This window comes from Choloepus didactylus, chromosome 5 (assembly GCF_015220235.1).
Source record: "Choloepus didactylus isolate mChoDid1 chromosome 5, mChoDid1.pri, whole genome shotgun sequence".
Lineage (NCBI taxonomy): Eukaryota > Metazoa > Chordata > Mammalia > Pilosa > Megalonychidae > Choloepus > Choloepus didactylus.
In genome coordinates this window covers 148850877-148873250 of record NC_051311.1, presented here as the reverse complement: position 1 = coordinate 148873250, position 22374 = coordinate 148850877, and the positions used below count along the sequence as shown (strand labels likewise).

General features: G+C 36.8%; 1 protein-coding gene across 5 annotated transcripts in view; it reads left to right on the top strand.

Moving 5' to 3' along the window:
* Window positions 1-22374, top strand: part of VPS41 (VPS41 subunit of HOPS complex) — a 194022-nt gene that overhangs the window by 84055 nt on the left and 87593 nt on the right. For 4 of the 5 annotated variants that reach the window (XM_037837118.1, XM_037837116.1, XM_037837117.1 and 1 more), the window contains 2 exons: window positions 18137-18256; window positions 19408-19554. In XM_037837118.1, coding sequence (XP_037693046.1) covers window positions 18137-18256; window positions 19408-19554 — 267 coding nt within the window. Of the gene's footprint in view, window positions 1-14118; window positions 14223-18136; window positions 18257-19407; window positions 19555-22374 lie in introns of those variants that run through there. The other variant, XM_037837120.1, reaches the window with a different exon arrangement.

Sequence of the window (22374 nt, the reverse complement as noted above, 5' to 3'; positions counted from 1 at the left end):
TCTATTCAAGTTCTTGACCCATTTTTAAATTGGGCTATTTGCCTTTTTATTATAGAGTTGTTAAAGTTCTTTATATATTCTGGATACATGTCTGTGCCAGTTTGGATGTATTATGTCCCCCAAAACACCATGTTCTATGGGGCAATCTTGTGGGGGCAGACGTATTAGTGTTAATTAGGTTGTAACTTTTTGATTGAGTGTTTCCATGGAGATGTGACCCACCCAACTGTGAGTGACACCTTTGATTAGGGTGTGATCTCTTGATTGAATGTTTCCTTGGAAATGTGGCACTGCCCATTCAGCATGGGGTTTTGATTTAGTCACTGAAGTCCTACATAAGAACTCCGACAGAAGGAGCTCACTGCTGCAGCCAAGAGAGACATTTTGGCAATGGCCATTGAAAGCAGACTTTTGCTGACACCTTGCTCTGGAGAAGCTAAGAGAGGACAAAATGCCCCAAGAGCAACATTTTGAAGTGTGCACAGGAGCTGAGAGAGGAACACAACCCAGGATCAGCAGATGCGAGCCATGTGCTTTCCCAGCTAACAGAAGTTTTCCGGACACCATTGGCCTTCCTTCAGTGAAGGTATACTTGTGTTGTTGCCTTAATTTGGACATTTTCATGGCCTTCAGACTGTAAATTTGTAGCCAAATAAATTCCCTTTATAAAAGCCAGTCTATTTCTGGTGTTTTGCATAATGGCACTGTTTGTTGAAAAGACATTTTTCCCTGTTGGAAACGTTTTGACCCTTTTGTTGAAAATTAACCATCTTAGTTTACCCATCTGCTATGGCAAATACCACACCATGGGTTGGCTTAAACAATAAGAATTTATTGTCTCACAGTTTTGAAGCCTCTAAATCCAAAATCAGGGACTCACAGGCTGTGCTGTATCCAGGTCTCTGTAGCATCCTGGTGCTGGCTTGCTGCAATCCTTGGGGTTCTTTGGCTTGCACTTCTACTTCCGTCACATGGCACTCTGCTTCATTCTCTGGCTTATTCTGGCTTCTGGCTTCTCCTGGCTTCTGGCTTCTTCTGCCTGACTGCATCTGAATTTCCTGTGCCTTATAAGGATCCATTCATGTGTATTAAGGTTCCCCTTGATTCACTTTGGCCTTATCTAAATAGGATCTTAAAAGATTCTATTTACAAATGAGGCTACACCTTAATTAATAATATTTTCAAAGGTCCTGTTTACAAATGGTTTCACACCCACAGGGATGTGGATTAAGATTTGATCATGCCTTAATTCCCAACATCAGCCATAAATGTTAGGGTTTGTTTTTGGACTCTTAGTTCCGTTTTGTTGATCTCTATGTCTGTCCTTGTGCCCGTACCCCTTTTAGAAAGGTGTCTGAACCACTGATTTTGCTGTAATTATTTATAGTTGACAAATTAACCACTCAGAAAACATTTTGATTTTTGGGTTCTTTCCATTTAAAAAGCCATTATAATTCCTCCTATTTATGTTAGAGGCTTCAGGAACATTTGTATGTAAATGATACATACATGTCCCCAGTTTAGGAACATGTAATGTAAACTGTTCACAGATTTCTTTGGATCCTTTAAAGTTTGTTGTGTAAATATGTATTCATTAAGTAGTAAAAATTATTGTTTACTCAATAAACTGAAATGCACTCTTTGTATATGTTTAAATAATCAGAGGTTTTCAAAATGTGCACCAGCTTAGTGTGGTTTACAGAAATCTCCAGTTATTTCTTCCTTTGTATATGTAGGGTAGGCACTTTTAAAGATTACTTATGCTGCATTATTTTGGCATTTGTATGCTTTGTTTGTTTTAAAATAGATTTATTTAGTAGAAAATATTACAGGAAATGTTTTTCTAATTTCATTAAGGAATATATCTGTCTGATTTTAGGAAAACTTTTAGAAAGTGACATTAGAAGGGGTGTATTATTGCAAAATGATTATCTTCATTTTGAAAGTATTAGCAAATTATTAGACGGGAGCTGCTATTTTTACAATCGAGTTGTGGAACGTTATGCCTTTGAAAAATGACAAAAACGAAGATCATGTTGGCGCAATAACAACTCAAATTGTTCCAACTGCAGTTTTCAACTAGCACCACAAACTAAGCGGAAGAAATTTGAAGAGCTTAATGTTTAGCAAATGACAATAACCTTACAGTAATCATATATTAAAGATATCAAGACCCCTCTGTTTAGAGCAGATGGCAGATCATGTAAAGAGAAAAAGAGAAAAGACAAATATCATATAATTGAGAGGTTATGACCTTCTGCCTTTAAAAATAATTTAATCTTCAAAAAAAAATTGGAACGAAAGCTAGCCAGATGAAGGTATAATGTGGAGTAAAGACATTCTTAACCCTCAAGAACACTGATCTTTCTCTAGACTGACATTTTAATGAATCCTTGGAATTATATGCCAACCTTTATAAACAATGGATTAAGGTGGCACAGAGACTAAGCTAATTAGGAAAAGCAAATGGTCCTATGTGAAGATATTCATTTCAGAAGAGTATTGTTGGAGAGATGATTAATATAATATTTTAGGTATTTTTTTATTTTATTAAAAATTTTGATTCCTGTAAACAATTTTTTAAAAGAAACTAGAACCTACATTTCAGGCTAGCTCTGCAAAACATAGCAATGTAGCAGGAACAAAAACCTGAAACTGCAGTTTGACACATTTGTTGGTATTTCAGATATTGTATTTCCTTTTTAAGGTTCTAGCTTCTTAGGTCTTTAGAGATCTCTCCTTATCCACCAGGGACTAGAAATAGAAGGCTATAGTTCTGTCTGGTATAAACTTTTATTTAGGTTTCAAGGTAACTTCTTAGTAGTTGAATGCCATAGTTGGATTTATGGACTCTACTGTTTGACACATGAGCATAAAAAGCTTATTCCAAATTCTGTTTTGTTTACTTGTTGGGGAAAAAAAAGAAAACAGAAAGCACATCTCCTAAAAGTACCATTAGAGAGAGCTTTCAAACATGTGAACCAATGGATTTTTTTTTTCTTAACTGTAACCTTGTGTGGCAAAAATTCTAATACATGAGCATAGCAATGAGATTTCTATTTAGAAATAAGCTTGCCAGTCCATCTTGTCTGGATTTTTTTTTTTAATTGCCCAACTTTTTCTGTCAGCAGATAAACGTGAGCTTTATGTGATCTTTACCTTTGAACTCTGAAATCCACTTCATAATAACTGGTTCTACTACTTTGACAAATTATTAAATCGTCGGGATGCTGTTTGCAGCGGAGTTCATTTTTAGAAACGAGATAGTCAGCTGTTTGCTGTTGTGGCGGGATAGAATAAGGGGACCTGGCCTCAGGGACAGGTTGCTTTGTAAGCTGTAAAATGTCAGTCAGCAAACAAGGAAAGGGCCTGCGTGAATGAAATGTGGGAAAGCATCTCACTGTTGGGGGCTGAAGGCTTGTGGCAGATTTCACCTGAGGACAGAGGTGGTGGCAAGGGCTAGCTTCTCTTAAGTTTCCGACAGTGTTTTGCATACAAATCAGATTTTGAGTCCTTTCTGGAAGAGGATGTGATAGAGCAGCTTCTTAGAACAATGCAACTCTTTTTAGAATCTAGACAGCCCAGGAAGCCTTTTCTTACCACCATGACCGCTAAACATGAAGTTTAGAGGTGCTTTCTTATGGGTTTGCTTTCTTTTTTCTGTTCGCTTGGTGCTGGGGTTCTTGGGGTTAGGAGGGGCTCAACATCAGTTAATCTGTTCGGTCTGCTGTACAATGCTTGGATCTCCAGTGTCATATTTTCCCAAATGGTGAGATGCTTGATCATGGGCAACCTTCTACATGCAAACTTTTTTCATACATTGTGTATCATTGTGGTTTTCAAATGGATTGTCAGAGCACTTTTAAGAATTAAAAATACATGTTTTAAGGCTTTCTAGTCAATCGAATATTAGACTACAGGCAGCCACCACATTTATGTCCTTCTGGTTGCATTGGACCACTGTAAATAAATACCTTTATTTCTTCTAAGTACAGTGCTATAAATTGCAGTTCCATTCCTGGAGATTCTTTTCATGCTGTAAAAGTACCAAAATTGATTAGAAAATAAAACACAAATGCAACCTTTACCAACATTTTTAGGTATGTAAAACCAAGTTCTAAAATTACGGTATCGTAAAAGTGTATTTGGGTGAATTTTTCTGTATGTGCTGGACTGGTCAAGGCTGAAGAAAGAAGCCCAGTGTTTAAAATATAAGTCGTTCTCAGTCTGTTTATTTTATCTTTACCAGAATTAAGTTCATTTGTCTCAAGTATTTTTTTATTTTCATTTCTTATTATAGAAGCTGTGAGTTTAGACAAATCATGCATAAAATGCAGGATTCCCATGCATCACCTCACCACCACCACCTTGCATGGATGTGGAAGATTTGTTACAATTGATGATAGCACATTTTTATAATTGTACTATTAATTGAAGTTCATAGTTTAACTTAGGGTTCACTGTTTGTGTAGTGTATTTCCATGGATTTTTTTTTTAAATTTTCATTCTGCTACCATATATACAACCTAACACTTCCTCTTTAAGTCATATTCATATATGTATGTATATATATATGTATGTATTTCGGTGCTGTTAATTGCATTTACAATGTTGTGCTCCCATCACCACCATCCATTACCAGAACATTTTTGTCATTCCAATTAGGAACCCTGTACATTTTAAGCCTTAACTTCCCATTCACTATCCCCACACCATACCCTTGCAACTTATATTCTAGATTCTGACTCAGAGTTTGCTTATTCTAATTGTTTCAAAACAGTGAGATCATACAGTAATTGTCCTTTTGTCTGGCTTATTTCACTCCACGTGATGCCTTCAGGTTCATCCATGTTGTTGCATGTATCAGGACTTCATTCCCTTTTATGGTTGAAAACTATGCCATCATATGCACAGAACACATTTTATTTATCCTTTCATCAGTTCATGTACACTTGGGTTGCTGCCATCTTTTGGCAATTTGTAAGTAATGCTGTATGAACATCCATGTGAAAATATCTGTTTGAGTCCTTGCTTTCAGTTCTTTTGGGTATATGTCTAGTAGTAGAACTGCTGGGTCAGATGGTAGTTCCATACTTAGCTTTCTGAGGAACTACCACAGCGTCTTCCACAGTGCCTGCACTGTTTTATGTTGCCACCAGCAATAAATGAGTGTTCCTATTTCTCCGCATCCTCTCCAACACTTGTTACTGTTCATTATTTTAGTAGCCATTCTAATGGGTGTGAAATGGTATCTCGTTGTGGTTTTGATTTGCATTTCCCTGATGGCTAATGATGTTGGTCATCTTTTCATGTGCTTTATGGCCATTTGTATAGCTTGTTAGGAGAGATGTCTGTTCAAGTTATTTTGCCTATTTTTTAATTGGGTTTTCTTTTTGTTAAGTCAAAGGATTTCTTTATCTATTCTGGATATTAGTTCTTTAGAAGTTACATGGTTCCACTTATTTTCTCCTATTGTGTAGGTTATCGTTTTACTTTCATGAAAAGGTCCTTTGAGGAACAAAAGTTTTTAATTTTGATGAAGTGCCATTTATCTATTTTTTCTTTTGTTGCTTGTGCTTTGGGTATAAAGTCTAGAAACCATTGCCTGACAGAAGGTCCTGAAAGTGCTTCCCTACATTTTCTTCTAGGAGTTTGATAGTTCTAGCTCATATATTTAGATCTTTGATCCATTTCGATTGATTTCTGTATGTGGTATGAGGTAGAGGTCTTCCATCTTTTTTGCAAATGGAATCCAGTTTTTCCCACCATTTGTTAAAGAGACTATTCTTTCCCAATTGAATGGTCTTTGCCACCTTGTTAAAAATCAGTTGGCTGTAAATGTGAGGTTTGATTTCTGAGCCCTCAATTCTATTACATTTATCTATATGTCTGTCATTGTGTCAGTACTATGCTGTTATGATTACTGTGGCTTTGTAATAAGTTTGAATATTGGGAACAGTGAGACCTCCCTCTTCATTCTTCTTTTGCAAGATGGCTTTAGCTGTTTTGGGCCATTTGGGCTATTTGGTGATTGGTTTTTCCATTTTTGCAAAGAAAATTTTGGGGATTTTGATTGGGATTGCATTGAATCTATAAATTGCTTTAGGTGGTATTGACATTTTAACAATATTTAGTCTTCCAATTCCTGAACACAGAATGTCTTTCTATTTCTTTAGATCTTCTTTAATTTCTTTTAGCAATGTCTTGTAATTTTCTGTTTACATGTCCTTTATATCTTTGGCTAGATTTATTCCTGGTTATTTTATTTTTTTAGTTGCTATTGTGAATGGAATTTTTTTTTCTTGATTTCTTCTTCTGGTTGTGCATTGCTTGTATACAGAAACACTAGTGAGCTTGGGTGTTGATCTTGTACCCCACCTCTTTGCTGAATTCATTTTTTTTTTTTTTTTTTTTAGCTCTAGGAGCTTTGCTGTGGATTTTTCAGGATTTTCTGCAAATAGGATCATATCATCTGCAAATAGGGAAAGTTTTACTTTTTCTTTTCCAATTTGGGTGCCTTTTATTTATTTTTCTTGCCTAATTGCTTCGGCAACAACTTCTAGTACACTGTTGGATAACAGTGGTGACTATGGGCATCCTTGTCTTATTCCTGATCTCAGAGAGAACATTTTTAGTCTTTCACCATTAAGTAGGATATTAGCTGTGGACTTTTCACTTATGTACTTTTCCATGTGGATGAAGTTTCCTTCTATTCCTAGTTTTCTAAATGTTTTTATCAAGGTGCCACATTCAAGAAAGCATGCTGCATTTTTGTCAAATGCCTTTTCTGCATCAATTGAGATGATCAAGTTTTTTTTTTTCTTTTTCCTTTTTTATTTTAATATAGTAAATTACATTAATTGATTTTTTTATGTTGACACACTTTGCATACCAGGAATGATTCCCATTTGATCCAGGTATATAATTCTTTTAATAATGCTGTTGGATTTTGTTTGCCAGTATTTTGTTGAGGATTTTTGCATCTTTATTCATAAAATATATTGGTCTGTAGTTTCCTTCTCTTGAGGTATCTTTATGTGGCTTTGATATAAGGGTGATGTTGACCTCAGAATGAGTTAGGAAGTGTTCCCTCCTCCTCAGTTTTTTGTAAGAGTTTGAGCAGAATTAGAAGTAAGTCCTCTGGAATGTTCGATAGAATTCCTCTGTGAAGCCATCTGGTCCTGGGCTTTTCTTTGTTGGGAGATTTTTGATTACTGATTCAATCTCTTTACTAGTAATTGGTTTGTCGAGATCATCTGTTTCTTCTTGAGTCAACATTGATAGTTTGTGTGTTTCTAAGAATTTGCCATTTCATCTAAGTTATCTAAGTTATCAGCATACAGTTGTTCGTAGTATCCTCTTACAGTCCTTTTTATTTCAGTGGGCTCAGTAGTAATGACTCCCTTTTCATTTCTGATTTTTATTTGCATTCTCTCTTTTTTTGTCAGTCCAGTTAAAGGTTTGTCAATTTTATTCATCTTTTCAAAGAACCAATTTTTGGTTTTGTTGATTCTATCATTTTGTTGTTGTTTTCTATTTCATTTATTTCTACTCTAGTCTTTGTTGTTTTCTTCCTTCTGCTTGCATTGGGTTTATTAATTGGTTTTTGTTGTCAGTATGTAGGACTCCAAAAGTCTTTGAATGATAACTATAAGGAGGGGATGGGTGGGAGAGATGGGTCCATGGCAACTTCATTTTCCTCAGTGATCCCACTTGTTTCATGTCCGTCAACTTCCTGTTAAGAATAGAAGCCCTTTGTCTTCATTGACTTTCTCTGATTTTTCCATATTTGATGTTTCCATATCAATTGCAGCTTTGCCCTGAACTCTGATGTTAAGCCTACCATCTCTGTTCTTGGAGCCATCAAACCATCCTTCTCTTTTTGCTGAAAATATTTTCCTGTACGTACTGGGATCTCCATGCCTGTTCTTAAGTATTTTAAATAGTTAATGACTGTGCAAGAAGAATTGTTGCACGTTTCAGAGATGCTCATCACATTTTCCTCTCATGGAGTTAACACCAGCTAATTTGACACTGCCATTAGCATTGGGGCTGTTCTTTTTTTTTTTTTTTTTTTGAGGCTATATAAAGCAAGGGATAACGTTGCAGCCATGTAAGAAGTAACAACCAGTGCACACTAAATCATAGTCACTTCATGGGAGTATTTGGCTCGAATATGCTTTTTGAACATGACTCTGTGTTAGTGCCCATGCTATGTGCTTGGAATGTGTGGCCTTTTGATTTCATAAAGGGTGGTAGGTTTCCAGAAGCAAATAGGTAAAATGTTGTTGGTGAAAATCAATAAGATCATTAGTCAGAATAGTGATTTGGTAGGAAGATAAACATTCCAAGTCTTTTGAAAGGGAAAAATGTCTATATGTGTTTGTGCATGTATTTATATAGGCATCACCATAAGGTAACATTGCATCCTTTATTTATCTTAAGTACTTGGATCCCTTTTTTTTTTTTCTCTCTCTCTCATTTGTGCTTTCACTTTAATTTTCTCATTCAATTTCAGCCAATATTCCTCTTTTGGTAACAGTGACAAATTGAAACAACCTAAAGGGCTAACCAAAGTAAATTAACTGCTTCAATGCCCTCCAGCTACATATCACCAGGAACATACCTGTGGTTGAACAGGTGGCATTTATTACTTCTTGCAGTGAGGAGGAATGCCCACCATGGGGTGTTTGTGAGAGAGGTAGAAAGAATAGTTAGAGGATTTGGACTGTTGTGAGGGGATTTTTGCAGAAGGTTTAAGGAGGCAGCAGGGCTTTGCTCTAGATTGGATGCTGTCAGGAGGTAAGAGTGATTTCGTGATTGGATATCTTAATAAATCTTATCTAGAAGGAAGAAAGATCAAGGCTGAAGTCTTAATTCATAAAGAAGCAGCAATATTTTTACCGATCAAATGGCTGTGTCATATATGTGACTGGAAAATGTCCCTGTTTTGTCTGTGCTCAGACATGGTTATGGAGTGATCTTGTTTCTGTCCCAGTCCTCTTGGTTACGGAGTGGCCTTGTCTGATGTTGACGTTCTGTGAAATTGTTTATATTCACCAGGAGAACATTAAGGCTCAGCTGTGAGTACCAAGCTAGCTGCTGGATGCCAGGAGCTCCTTTTCTTTTTTCTCAGTTGGAAGAAATAAAATGCAGTAGACGCTTCTCTTGAAGTGCATTACCAAAATATATATATGGCCTGATTATAGTAATTCTTGTAGAAATTTAATAATATATATATCAAGCTATATTCATGAAAGGCTAGATAACAAATTATTAACAAAATTTGTGTCTTGGCAGGATTATGAATGTTCTTTTGGGTCTTCTTTTGCTTTTTAATTTTCTGCTTTTTTTTGTAGTAAGCATGAATTATTTTTGTAATAATAAAGAGCAATAAAGGAATATATAAAGTAATCCCAACTATTTTGGATCTCTACAACTTAACATTATAAATCATATGAATTTCCCTACATTATAGAAGCCTGATTTTATCTCTTACGTTATTTAATTGTTGAATAATATGGGTGTATTTAATTTTCTTAACCATTTTCCTGTTACTGGACCTGTAGGTTACATCCAGTTTTTGGCTGTTATAAAACATTCTGTGATGAAACTAGAAATCTTTGAGCATGAACTTTTGTCTGTGCTTCTATGTGTTTTCCTAGGATTGATTCCTAGGGTTGGAATTACTGAGCCAAAGGTTAAAATTACATTTTAGGCTTTTGATACATACTGCCATATAAAGTTGCATTTCACCAAATTTACCCCAGTTTACACTATCTGTGTACAAGAGTACCTATTTCACCAAATCCTCTTAGCCAATTTGATGTACAAAGAAAGATAATCCAGTGTTCTATTTTGTAACTTCTTTGAATTAAATTAGTGATTTTGAACATTTTTATTTATTAGTCACTTATATATCTTCCTTTGTGATTTGTCTGATTGTATTCTTTGCTTGGGGCAGCTTTTGAAATTACTATAGACGCCAGAACAATGAGGACTGTCCAGTTGATATTTATTGTCAGTTTGAGCACAAATTATTACTGCTTCCTGAATAGCCTGCAGCCTTTTCTCCAATTTTGGCTAAATCTGGAATAATTATTCTTGTTCCCAGGGAGACATTATATAGGAATCTAAATGAGACCTTAGAGTAGATACTAAAATGTGTAGGGCGAGGACAAACATATGTTACCATGCAGATGTTGAATCTGCCCAAAAAACATGGCTTCTGCCACTTGCATATTTGCTATCGGTGACTGACCAGGATGCCTTGACAATCTCAGTTTTTCATAAAGACAAGAGAGTGGATTATAAAGATTGAATGCAGGTTCATTCGATTTGCTTTCTGCAGTGTTCTGATCTTTATTTTCTCTCCTTTTGCTTTACTCTGAATTTAGTGATGTGTTTGCTCATTCAGGTAAAGTTTTATATTATTAAAGACTGTAGCAGTCCTGTATTTCTTTTACATGTCCTCACTGTGCAAGGCTCTTCCTCCTCTCTTTTATGATTGAGATTAGGTGTAGTTAAAATTGGGGATATTTGTTCATAACGTGGCATATTAATTCAAGTCTAATTACCCAGTGGATTACTTTTGTATTTTCTTTACCCTGCTGTTGAAGAAGTCAGACCCAGCTCTAGGAAATGTATCCTCAGATAGCTGCAAACTGAAAAATAGTCCCAAAGTGTTTGGCATTAACAACTAGCTCTATTAAGTCTGTGAGGTTCATCATGAAAAAAATTTATTGTTAAGATTATTAAAAATGGCCCCAACCCTTTCTGAAATCACACTTGTGACTAAGAGCTTGCATATGCAGAAATTGCTCATTGCTAGTTTAATTAGGAGCCTCCCTTACACACTAGCTCCAGTTGATTTTAAAACACATATAAGCAGGTAGCTGGGTAGGTAGATACATAGATCTATATCTATCTGTCTCTCTAGTTTTTTTTAATATAAAGGAAACTGCTCCTAAATGGCACCTTTAGTATTGGGCTTCTTTTGTTTACCTATAGCTTGAATTTTTTTAGTTGCTAAATTGCCTGTTACCTTATGATAATATAATGTTTTTAAGTTTCAAAGCATTGTTCAGTCTACATAGTTTTCTTGGCAATAGTTAGCTTGAAGGGGTTGTCTGAATTCTGTGTTCCCTTGAAATTCTGTTTACTCAAATATTGCTTGGAAGCAAGTGGGCTATCCCGTGGGCTCTGGAAATAGTCCTGTGTGTAGAGTGTTCCTCTGGTAGCAATATTTGGCCTATATTTAACTCTTTTAAAACATGTTAAATTACCTTCAGGAATAGGAGATTGCAGGATTATAACTTGTCCAGAAAATAGCCACCAAATTTGAAGCATTAATACATTTGGGAAATTCCCTCTTTCTTCCTACGTGTTTTATGGTCTCTCTTATTTAGAAAGCCCTGCATTAGCAACTTTGATACTGAACCAAAGCAGGAAGGAAGACAGAGGCACTGAAGTGCCCCTCCTGGTTGGTTCTTCTTGCTTGGTCTTGCCTCTGTCAAGATTCAAGGTGCTCCTAGCTTCTGCTCAGCTGCAAGCCCCATCACAGGCCTTCTCCATGTTCCCCAAGGTTTTTCTCACTTGCCTTCTTAACTTTTTTTATTTCACTCATAATCTTTTCTAATCTTGGATTTTTATATCCTTCTGCAATGAGTCTTCCCCCATGATTATGCCTCTTTTCTATTTTCAATTAGATAGTCTTATTTAGTATGTTCTCTTTCACTGGGTTTTACATTTATTTCTCTAATTTATTTTATTATCTTGAGCATCGTCTCTGATTTAGTGTATTGTCTTTTGCAGAATCTCTGTTTCTCAAGGCATTCAGTTCTTCCTGTAGGAACCCACACTGATATCTAAGACTTCTCCAGAAGCTTATGCCACCATCCAGTTTTTTTCCCACTTTCTTATCTGCCTCCAGGCAAGCAGTGTTACTAGTATTTAGGAAGCCTGAAGGAGTCAAGAGATTTATATCCATGAAAGATCGCACAATGATTAACAAGGGACCAATCACGCCCTCTCCTTCACCAGGGAAGAGTGGGTGATAGATATGTGTGTTATGCTGCCAGAATTGGCTTTATTACAGTCTATTAGGAGTTCTGCACATGTGTGGGAGATTCTGGGATGTGCATTCTCACCACTCTGTATTATAGGAAAGTACTAGATGGATTTATCAGCACAAAACATAGAAGAATAAAGTATATTGCTAAGAATGTGAGGGCTTCTATTGAAATATAAGTACCGAGAGTGCTGACTGCCAGTATATGGATTTATGGGAAATAAAGCCCTAAAATACTTTCTCCAACAAAAAAATAGATCTCTTTGAAACAGTTATGTACTTAGCTCCCATTGAGCCTAAATTGCTCTCAGTATTGTGATAACGACAATTCAGTATTACAGGATGTGGAAGATGAACCAAATAAATTAACCAACTACTTTTAAGGGTGCTTCGCTCAATGGTTTACCCTCTAAAATGCTTTGTAGAACATTCATGCTCAGTAGGTCTCTAGGCAGTTTTATGACTAGAAGAAAGAAATGGATTCTATTAAATGTCAGGGAAATACAGGCAGATAGTTGTGTGGTAGTTAAATTAGTGTAAATGTTTGTAAGAAAAGTAGCTTAGCTTTTCTTAAATCACCGAAGCAGAACTCTCCTTGCCATTCATGTTAGGAAATGTGTTTCTGCTTGAAATTCCCACAGATTAGGATAAAAAAAAAAGGAGAGTGGATGGTTTTAGTCCTTCTCCAGCTTGTGTGGAACTCTTATGTCCTCTAGAATGGTAAAGATGAAATTCTGCATGTACAGGATAGTTGCATTTGGAGAGTTTCAGAGGATTGTAATGGGAATGACTCCATGATTACCAGCTGCCATTTGAAGTTTTATACTATGTAGGGTTTAGAAAATAGGACTTAGGAGGAAAGAACAAAGTGGGGCAGAGAGGGAAGGCAGAAGTAAATACTTCAAGGGGCCAGGCAGGGAACCTAAATGAGAGAGGCAGGCCCAGGTGCAGGACGTCGGGAGAAGCGAATGTTGTGGCCCAGAGAGCCTTCCACGGGCACATAGTCACTGTCCAGGCAAATGCATGGCCAGTTTGCATCCCTGAATCAAATAGGGGAAGGCTGACCTTAAAAAAAGCTTTCAGATTTTTGACAAGTTATACACAAATCATCCTCTGGCATTGAGCAAAATGAAACAGACTAACTTTTCAGAAGTAGGACTTGGGATAAGTGTGAGTCCTTCCTAAAAGCAAGGGTGTATAAATTGTATGAATTAGTCACGGGGCTTTTTCCTTTATATTTTTGAGATAAAGGCAGATTCTAATGTGTCCAAAATAGTTTGGGACATTATTAACTAAAGAAGGCTTTGGGAGGATTACGTAGCTCCTCCTATAGCAAACAGAATTGCACTTTGTGTATGAACAACCAAGAAAAGAATTAAGACCAGTAGACCTAGGAAAGTCTACTCAGTCTCTAGTATTTATTATGCTTGTGTGTCTAGCAAAGTATAAGATATGGTCCCTTTCCCCAAAGCATTTACAGCCTGTTGGGGAGATGAAAGGTAAATACATGAATCTCAAGGAACAAGATATAATAAGGTATTCATTGTGCTGTGATAGAACTAGCATGACCATAAAAGGTGTATAAAGCCAGTAAATTACAAGGAAAGTATTTGTCTTACAAAAGAATTCTCATAAATGATGAACTTCCCTCATATATTTACGGCTATTTATTTACAGATCATTTCTTTTTTATCCACCAAAAAGTAAGGCAAAGTGATTGAAACCATGGGTATTTAAAAAACATCAGAAAATAACATGAAGCATGTCTAAAATTGTCACGTCAACTAATTAAAATTTGTTTCATTTAGAGAAATTAATATGTTAACTCATTGGTGGAGGGCATTCATCAGTTACACAGAATGGCGTTTGCCTCTCTGTACTTCTCATTAGGAGAGAAGATTCTTTGTTCCTCTGATTTCATACCAGGGCAGGAGGTTCCACATGGTTTATTGTTAATAGAACTCTGGAAATCAGAATCAACACTGGAAAGGACTGAATTCAGAATTCTACTCTCCTTCCTTTTCTTCCTGCCCTCTGCTGGAAGTTCATTCAATCTAGACGAGGGGACAAAGGAGACCGAGGTCCAGCAGGCCACAGCTTCCTCTCTCATAACTGGAAACACAGTGACCGCAACAGAAAGGAATGACTGGAAGTGAGTTTGGATTTTGGTTGCAATTGCAACAAGACTTTATTAAGAATTTCCTGAAGAAGTTAATATTTTATTTTAAAAGTAGGTACAGTTTATGTGCATTAATTCTAATATATATTCAGTATGCCTCAAATATCCCTTCTTTCACTAAGTTCCAGGGAATTTTGGGTATTGTTACCTTATTTCAGTTCAACTGTTTCCCTGAATTGTCTTGATTGTAAAAATGGGAATGGATTTTCATCCCTGTTAATGTGTTAATGTGTTAACATTATAAAGGTAATTCACATGTTCAGTGCAGAAAAATTATAAAATAGAAAAGGTCAGTGTAACATTTCTGTTCATCCCTTTCTAGAATTAATTTTGACTACTTCATAATGTATCTTTCAGCTTTCTATCATATTTGTTTGCATATGGATGCACATTCGTATTTTCTTTAAAGGGCATCATATTGAACACTGTTTTGTAAGCTGCTTTTTTATTTAATGTGCTCCGAACATCTTAACTAATAAAAGTGCATATATAAAATCCTTCCAGAATGTATGCACGCTCTTCAGTTGTCCAGCTCTACCACATTGGACTCAATCAGTCCCCAGTTGTTAGAAATAACTTTTTAATATATTTTCCCCCTTGTCTGATCATTTTTTAGCATAAGTTTCTAGGAGTGGACTTTCTGGGGTTATTTTTAAAGCTTTGAGAACAGTGCTCAAGAATCTTCCGGAAAGATGGTGTCAAAGACGACTGTTCAGTACTTAGAGGGCACCTGTCTCTCTGCTACACGACCCCCCCCCCACCAGACCTGACCGTATCATTTTGATTCATCTTTGCCGGTTCTTTTTTTCCTTTTCCCTCAATCTGTCAGTTCTCAGACAATTGCTATACTGTTTTGAGTGTTAATTTTATAAAAATGTTTTATTTTCAGGGCAAATCCAGTACCGCATTCTCCCCAGTTGCTTAATTTTTAAAAGTATCCTGTTATCCTCACTATTTTTTTTTTTCAAATGGATTTTTAGCATTTTTGAAAATTCTAGAAATAATCCCTTTGGGATTTTCTTTGGGTTTGCATTAGGCTAACTTAGTGAGAATGAAGCCTTCAGTGAGAATTTTGAGTCTTCTTATTCAGGGCAGAGTGTCTTTTCATTTATCTAGTTCTCCTTTTATATCCCTCAATAAAGTGTTGCTTCTGTCGCCTAGCTAATACGTGCGCCTCTGTTTTTGTTTGTAATTAGCTTTTAGAGCTATGGACTTTCCCTTGTGTGCAACTTTGATTGTATCCCCTAAAGTTTTGGAAAAAGAATATTTCTATTCTCATTCTCAAAGTAATCTGGTTGCAGTTTGATTTCCTTTTTTACCTAAGGAAAGCAAATATATTTTTTTCAGTTTTTCAAGAATTTTATTTTTCCTATTCTTTATTAATTTCTTGTCTAAGCCACCTGAGAAGGTTGATAGGAAGAATTAGATCCTATTTTTAAAGTTCTTTTCTCTTTCTTGTAATGTCTCTTTTATGTGGTCGGGAGATTTCTCTCATTCTTTGGATAAGTTCTATTATTTTTAAATACTGAGTTTTTTCTGTAAGTGCCAAGTTTTTTTTTCTTGCTGCTTCATCTTTACTGAAAGTAGTCTATATTCAGTATTCAGAGTTGAAGCTTCTGTGCATTTGTCATAGATTGTGTGCAAACTTGTTCAAATTCTTGATTCTAGATGATGGTGGGAGGGGGGAAAATTTTGTTTCATTTTGTTAGAATTGGGACACAGTTGTCTGTCAGGAAAATGACTCCCAAAGAGTGAAATCCTAAGTGCAGCAGGGAAGTGCTGCTTTATTTGCTGAGGCAGTTTGATGTTTCTCCAGGCACCTCCGACCTCAGGTAACGGGCAGGACTGCCCTCAGCAGGTGCCCTCCTCTTGCCATGTGCCTGCTTTCCTCCCTTGCTCTCTCGTGTCTACACTGAGCAGAGCTGTTCTTTCCTAGATTGAGGTTTGTCCCCAACTCTCCTCACCTTCCGCCTCCATTGTAATAGGCGTGGGAGGTGTTTTGGCCTTCTGGTACCTATCCAGACCACCCACTTCCAGGTGGGCTTTTTCTTTGAATGAGTTGAGTCATGGCTTCTAGTGGGGTCTTATTTTTACCATATTTTACAGATTTTTTGTTTTGAAATTTGAGTATATTTAATTTTCCCAACACAGGTGCAGATTGTTTCCCCTTTTCGGACTGTGTTGGCCATTCCTAGGTGGGTCTTGGTGTGGAAGAGGATTTGGATGCTGTCCCCCACGATGCTTTTCCCTGGCCGTTCAGCCACCCGCTCCCTCCAATAGAGGTCTTGTTGAGCACTCACTGTGCCCAGCCCATTTCTGAGACTTCCCTCCACCAACACGGCACTATGATATTATCTGTTCCTTAAGTTTAGTATAATTGTTTTTAGCTTCCTGTCTTTATATGTTGCAGAACTATATTCTCAGACTTTCTTCTCTGTTCCTGAATTTCAAACCTATCCTGAACAAAATACTAAATATCTTCATCTTCCCTCTTATGTTTGGCCTAATACAGTGACCTCCATGGCTAGATTTCCTTAATCCTCAGTTCTCAGTCTGGATAGCACAAGGAGAGGCTAAGTCACAGACAGGGACATACCTAAGGGTCTCTAATTGGGAGGCAGGAAGTTATGGTGACAGTGATTTTCCTACCTAAAACCTGGGACAGGAGAAAGCAAGATAGGATAGAAGGTCTTTTATAGGATGTATCTAGTGGGAAGAAAGGCCTAATATGTTCAGTAAAATCCCTGCTTCAAGCCTACAATAATTAAGGCTGTGAAGCTACCTTGCTTTTGCATGGATAATTAAAAACTCCAAATGGATCTGTACATTTATGATATTTAAAGTGACTGTACTCAGCTTACTGGTGCAGTTGGACATATACTTAATTTTAGATTAGTTTTTTTTCTTTCACTGTGCTCCTTCTAACTATAGGGGCCTAGCTATTGAGGAAGGTATAAAGAAAACAAAATATTAATTTACCTTCTTTCCCCTATTATCTTTTTCTGTTTTGGGGCAGGGTGGGGCATAAAATAAACTAAAATGAACCAAAAATGGCTTTTGATAGGAATTTTTAACACTCTATTATGGTATGTGTTATCAGCATTGCTTTTAAAAGGTAGACAGGTATTTTGAGATTACATACCTTAAGCTCTATATTATATAAATATCTTTTCTTAAAGAATTTAAATTGGATATGTCAGGAAAAAAATACTGTATGGAATCCTTAATGATACATGAATTACTAAAGCTACATGTTTGTCAGCTTTATAGTATTGAAATCATATTTATAGTATTGAAAGTTAGCTAGCGGATTTTTTTATTATAGATTCTTACTTTTAAAATAAAGACTCCAACCACAATGGACTTTTTAAAGAAGCTTAATGCTAAAGCAAATTTCTCTTATTTTCTGATATGAATTACTGCTCAAAAGTCATTATTAAATTGTGTTTGGTTAAATGAAAAACATAGATTGCCTCTAACTATTGCACTTTAATCTGTGACTAATGTCTTATTTTCAAGGGTAAAATTATGGGGTTTTGGTTTTCCAAGACACAAAATAAATTAATTCCTGGGCAGTCATTTGAAGAACTTTCTTTGGTACAAATCTTATTTGTGCATTATTTTCCATGAACCTTGGTGTTTTGGTGCCATCTTGTGGCTTAACTTTGCAGTAACTTCAAAACTCACATTTTAAACAGTGTCCTGGACTAGATGAGATATACTGGGAATTGTTTCCAAATTGCAAATCATATACTACTATAAGTGTCCATAAAAATGTTGATAATGACTTGTTGTTTGGTCATATGGACAAGTAAAAGTAGTAATTAGGGTATCTAATGTATCTCTCTCAGTTTCTAAAATTCTGTTTTTCTGATACTTGTTTCTAGTTGCTGCTGTTTGAACGGTCTTGGATGAGCAGATGGAAGTCTTCCATTCTGCATGAAGGAGAAGGAAACATAAGAAGTGTGAAGTGGAGAGGCCATTTGATTGCTTGGGCCAATAACATGGTAAAAGCATGTCTCTGATTTCCTAATGTTGGTTCCGTGGCAGGAGTGATGGAATTGGTACAGCTATAACAAAGGGAAAAGGTGCCACTTGCTGAGGTGGTCATTTCTAAAAGATACAAATGGCAATTGATATCATACCTGGAAGGTTAAAGAAATTAGATTGCTTTTGGCTTCCATAATATAGTAATTCCCAACACATAGTGGGCTCTCTTAGAGTAAGAAACCTGAGGCATGGAGAATGGCCAAAAAATGAAAAGGTATCTTAATAATTGAAGGGGCTGCATTGGGAATGTGGTCTTGAAAATACCATTTGCCTATTGGCCGAAGGCAAGTAAGAGTTGAATGAAACATTCCAGAATGTTGCAGATTTCTCCTTCATTCCCAGTATATAATCATAGGCAAAAGTGTAAGCCTGGCTTTAAAAAAGTGGATTGTAACTTTTGGTGCTGTGCTTATTTTAAAGTTTTCTCTGTATGAGTTAGGGCTACTCAAAAGTTTTTTAAAAATTACCTTTTCGGCATCTGACAGATGTTTTAGACTTTCAAGGTATGATTTAGTAAATCAGTTTTATCCAGTTTTAAATGGTAGAACTCTCCCAGAATCAACCTTGCTATTCAGGACTTTTCTTACTTCCTCTGGCTTATAAAAGAAAGGTAAGCAAGCCTGCGACCTCTTGGTTTATTTTCTCTTAACTGCTTGCTTGATATTTCCATTTGATAACTTTAAAATATCAAGTGTAATTTTCTTTATATTGTGATTTTTCAGATTCACAGCCTTTCTACAAAAACAAAACCCCCTTTTGGGGATGGAACAATACAATTAAAAATGCTACTTGTCTGCGTTTTGTAAATGTGGTTGCGTGATATCTGTACATTTTGGATATATGTTGAATTGGAGTCACCCATGCCATCCATTAATAAAATTTCCTTTGTCTACAAAGAAGGATGGAGGTTGTCTTTTCTTTTAGTCTATCATAAGGGTTTGTGTGGAGCAGGAACATTTTCCTTTGAACACTCACCAGCAGTTTTCCATAAATACTGTTGATGTTTTGCACTGCTGGTTATTAGAGGTTGTAGCAGTGACTGTTAATACATTTTTCTTTCCTTTCCTTCTCCCAAGTAGAGAATGTTTAATGCTATGTTATTTTCCAGGGTGTGAAGATTTTTGACATCACCTCAAAGCAAAGAATCACCAATGTGCCCCGAGATGACATAAGTCTTCGCCCAGATATGTATCCCTGCAGCCTCTGTTGGAAGGACAGTGTGACACTAATTATTGGCTGGGGGACTTCTATAAAGGTGATTGTGCTTGTCTTTATGTTATTTTAGTCCACGTTATTTTAGATCCACTGAGAATAGTCGAAAGGAATATGAGTTCTTGAATGGCTTCTAGAAACCAAAACAATTTTCACCTGGATATTGTCATATCATGATACCCATTAAATGCTCGAATTCATTCCTGGGCATAAGTTTTAAGATAGATTCTCTCTTTTCCATGACATGCAAAATAATTTGTGATCTTTTCCATGTTAGAGAGGGTGCTGCCTTTTTTGAGCTTTTTAAAATTTCCCATAACCCAGTTGAACTTGGCTATTTATGGAGCTTGTGGTTAGTTTTATTGGTTGGTTATCCTCTCTTGATTATTCTTTCCATTTCCCTTTGATTTGACCCATAGCTTCCTCATTAGAGTTATTGATGGTTGAGCGAGGAGGTTAAAACTAAATCATCCTGCTTGCTTGGTAATAGTTTGACTGAGAGGAGGCCCAGACTTACTATCTACAATAAGATTTGGGAATATTTTGTGACATATAATTATCTGACCCTTCTGTGCTTGGGTAAATGAAATTTAGCTGTACTGCAAAAGAAGGCCCAAAGCTCATTCTCATTTATTCCATGCCTACCAGGTGCTTATAGTAGTTACTTCAGAGGAAAAGTCAGTTGCTACCTTACAAAAATATATAGCTTAATCCAAACAAAATAAACTGAAAATTAGCTGGGTTAAAAATTGTGGAAGGAAGTGTCCCCAAAATAGCCTATTATAGAGAGCTCAGAGGTTAGAGTCAGACAGAGCTGAGATCAATTCCAGCTTCTCCATTTGTTTCCTGTATCACCCTCTCCGAGCATTACTGTACTCACCTGTAAAATGGAGATATAATACTTCTTACATCATAAGTTTTGGGGAGAATTAAATGTGGTAATACATGTAAAGAGTTTAGCATAGAACTTACCATTGTAAGCACTTAATGAATACTGTCATCGTTATACCACCAAGTTCTAGAAAAGTTGTGGCTGTTGTCTTTTTTGTGAAAGAGACATGGCTATTTAAAATTTTACTATTCTTCGGAAAGGATAAGTATAAAATTTCTTAATCCAGTGATTGTTATGACCAAAATATACTTTGTTACACTTGGGATAAGGTCTTACTGGCCCTTGTGTTGATATGAAATAGGCTTCTCTTTGCTTTCTTTCTATTTTGAACGTGGGGTAGTTGTTCTCATGTGCTATGTGAACATAGGCTAAGTGAACACTTAGGGGTAAAAGGAAGAAATTTGTTCCCAGTTGTCCCAGATGACAAAAAAAGACTCCCCAGTTTCCTTAATCCCATGTGTGGTTATTTGTCCAATAAACCTATATTTTTTGATAGTTTTAAAATTCTTTGAATGGTTCAGGTGGGTTTTTTCCTTTGCTTTAAAATTGTGATTTTATTTTCTTTTGTTGAAGGACAAAGAAAATTAGTCTTTAGGGACTTGTAAGAAGTTCACAGCTTGCTGCCAGAAATGCTTCCTGTAGTAGACTGGATAATGAATGGCCTGTAAGGATATCAGGTCGTAACCCCTGGAACCTGAAAATGTTACCTTGTGTGGCAAAGGGTGAATATCACCTTATGTGGCAAAAGATGTGATTAAATGAAGAATCTTGAGATGGGGAGAGTATCCTGGATTATCCGGATGCATCCCAAATGCAATCACAAGTGTCCCTATAAGAGAGAGGCAGAGGCAGATGCCACCACAGAAGAGGAGGCAAGGGGCTGTGGAGGTGGAGACAGGAGTGGGCGGCAGCACCAGGAGCGGAAGGAGGAAGGAATGGATTCTCCCCACGAGTCTCTGAAGAAGCCATGACCCTGCCGATACCTTGATTTGGCCACTTAAAATGGATTTTGAACTTCTGGCCTCTAGACTGTGAGAGAATAAATTTTTGTTATTTTAAGCCACCAAATTTATGGTAATTTGTTACAGCAGCCACAGGAAACTAATACACTTTCACTCATCCCAAATTAGGATCCAACTCATGTAACATTTTTCATGTCTAATGTCATTTTCTTGGGGATTCCTTTTCTCTCAGTCTCAGTTATATGGTGAGCACCTCTCAGTTCAGAATCTATTCTCTTATTCGGGAAAGAAGATAAGGATATGATCTTTCCTCTCAGAGAGACAGCAATCTTATTAGGGAGACAAAGACCACAAGCAGTGTAATAAAGTTTGCAATTAAAGTCCCTCTGTTGGAGAGTTTACATTCTAATATAAATACACCTGTGTCAATGGAGGGAAGAACCAGAGAGAACAGTTGCACAGGATAGCGGGGAAGGGAATGGGGGGGAGGTAGTTTGATATAGGGGGTTGCCTTAATTTTTCAAGGCTGCTATGACAAATACCACACAATGGGCTAGCTTAAACAGCTGTGATTTGTTATCTCACGGTTTCAGATGTAGAAGGCTTGCTTCCTCCCTGGGTTGGTAGCATTCTGACTGGCTGGCAGTCTGCAAGTCCCTTGGCTTTTCTGTCACATGGCAATGCCCTCTTCCAGATACCAGTGACTCCTGGCCTCCAGCTCCTCCCTATGGCTTTCTCTCACTATCTAAATTTCTTCTACTTATAAAGGGCACCAGAAATCAGACCAAGGGCCACACTTACTCACTTAGGCCACATCCTAACTAAAACAACATCTTCCAGAGACCCCATTTACAATAGGCTCACACCCATGGGAATGCAGACTAAGACCAAGATCATGGGTTTTTTGGGGTACATAATTCATCCTAGCACGGGGGTCCACAGAGGTTCTCTTATAACGTATCATTTGGGCAGGGATCCGGAGGGAGGGAGCTAGGCAGAAAGGGGAAGG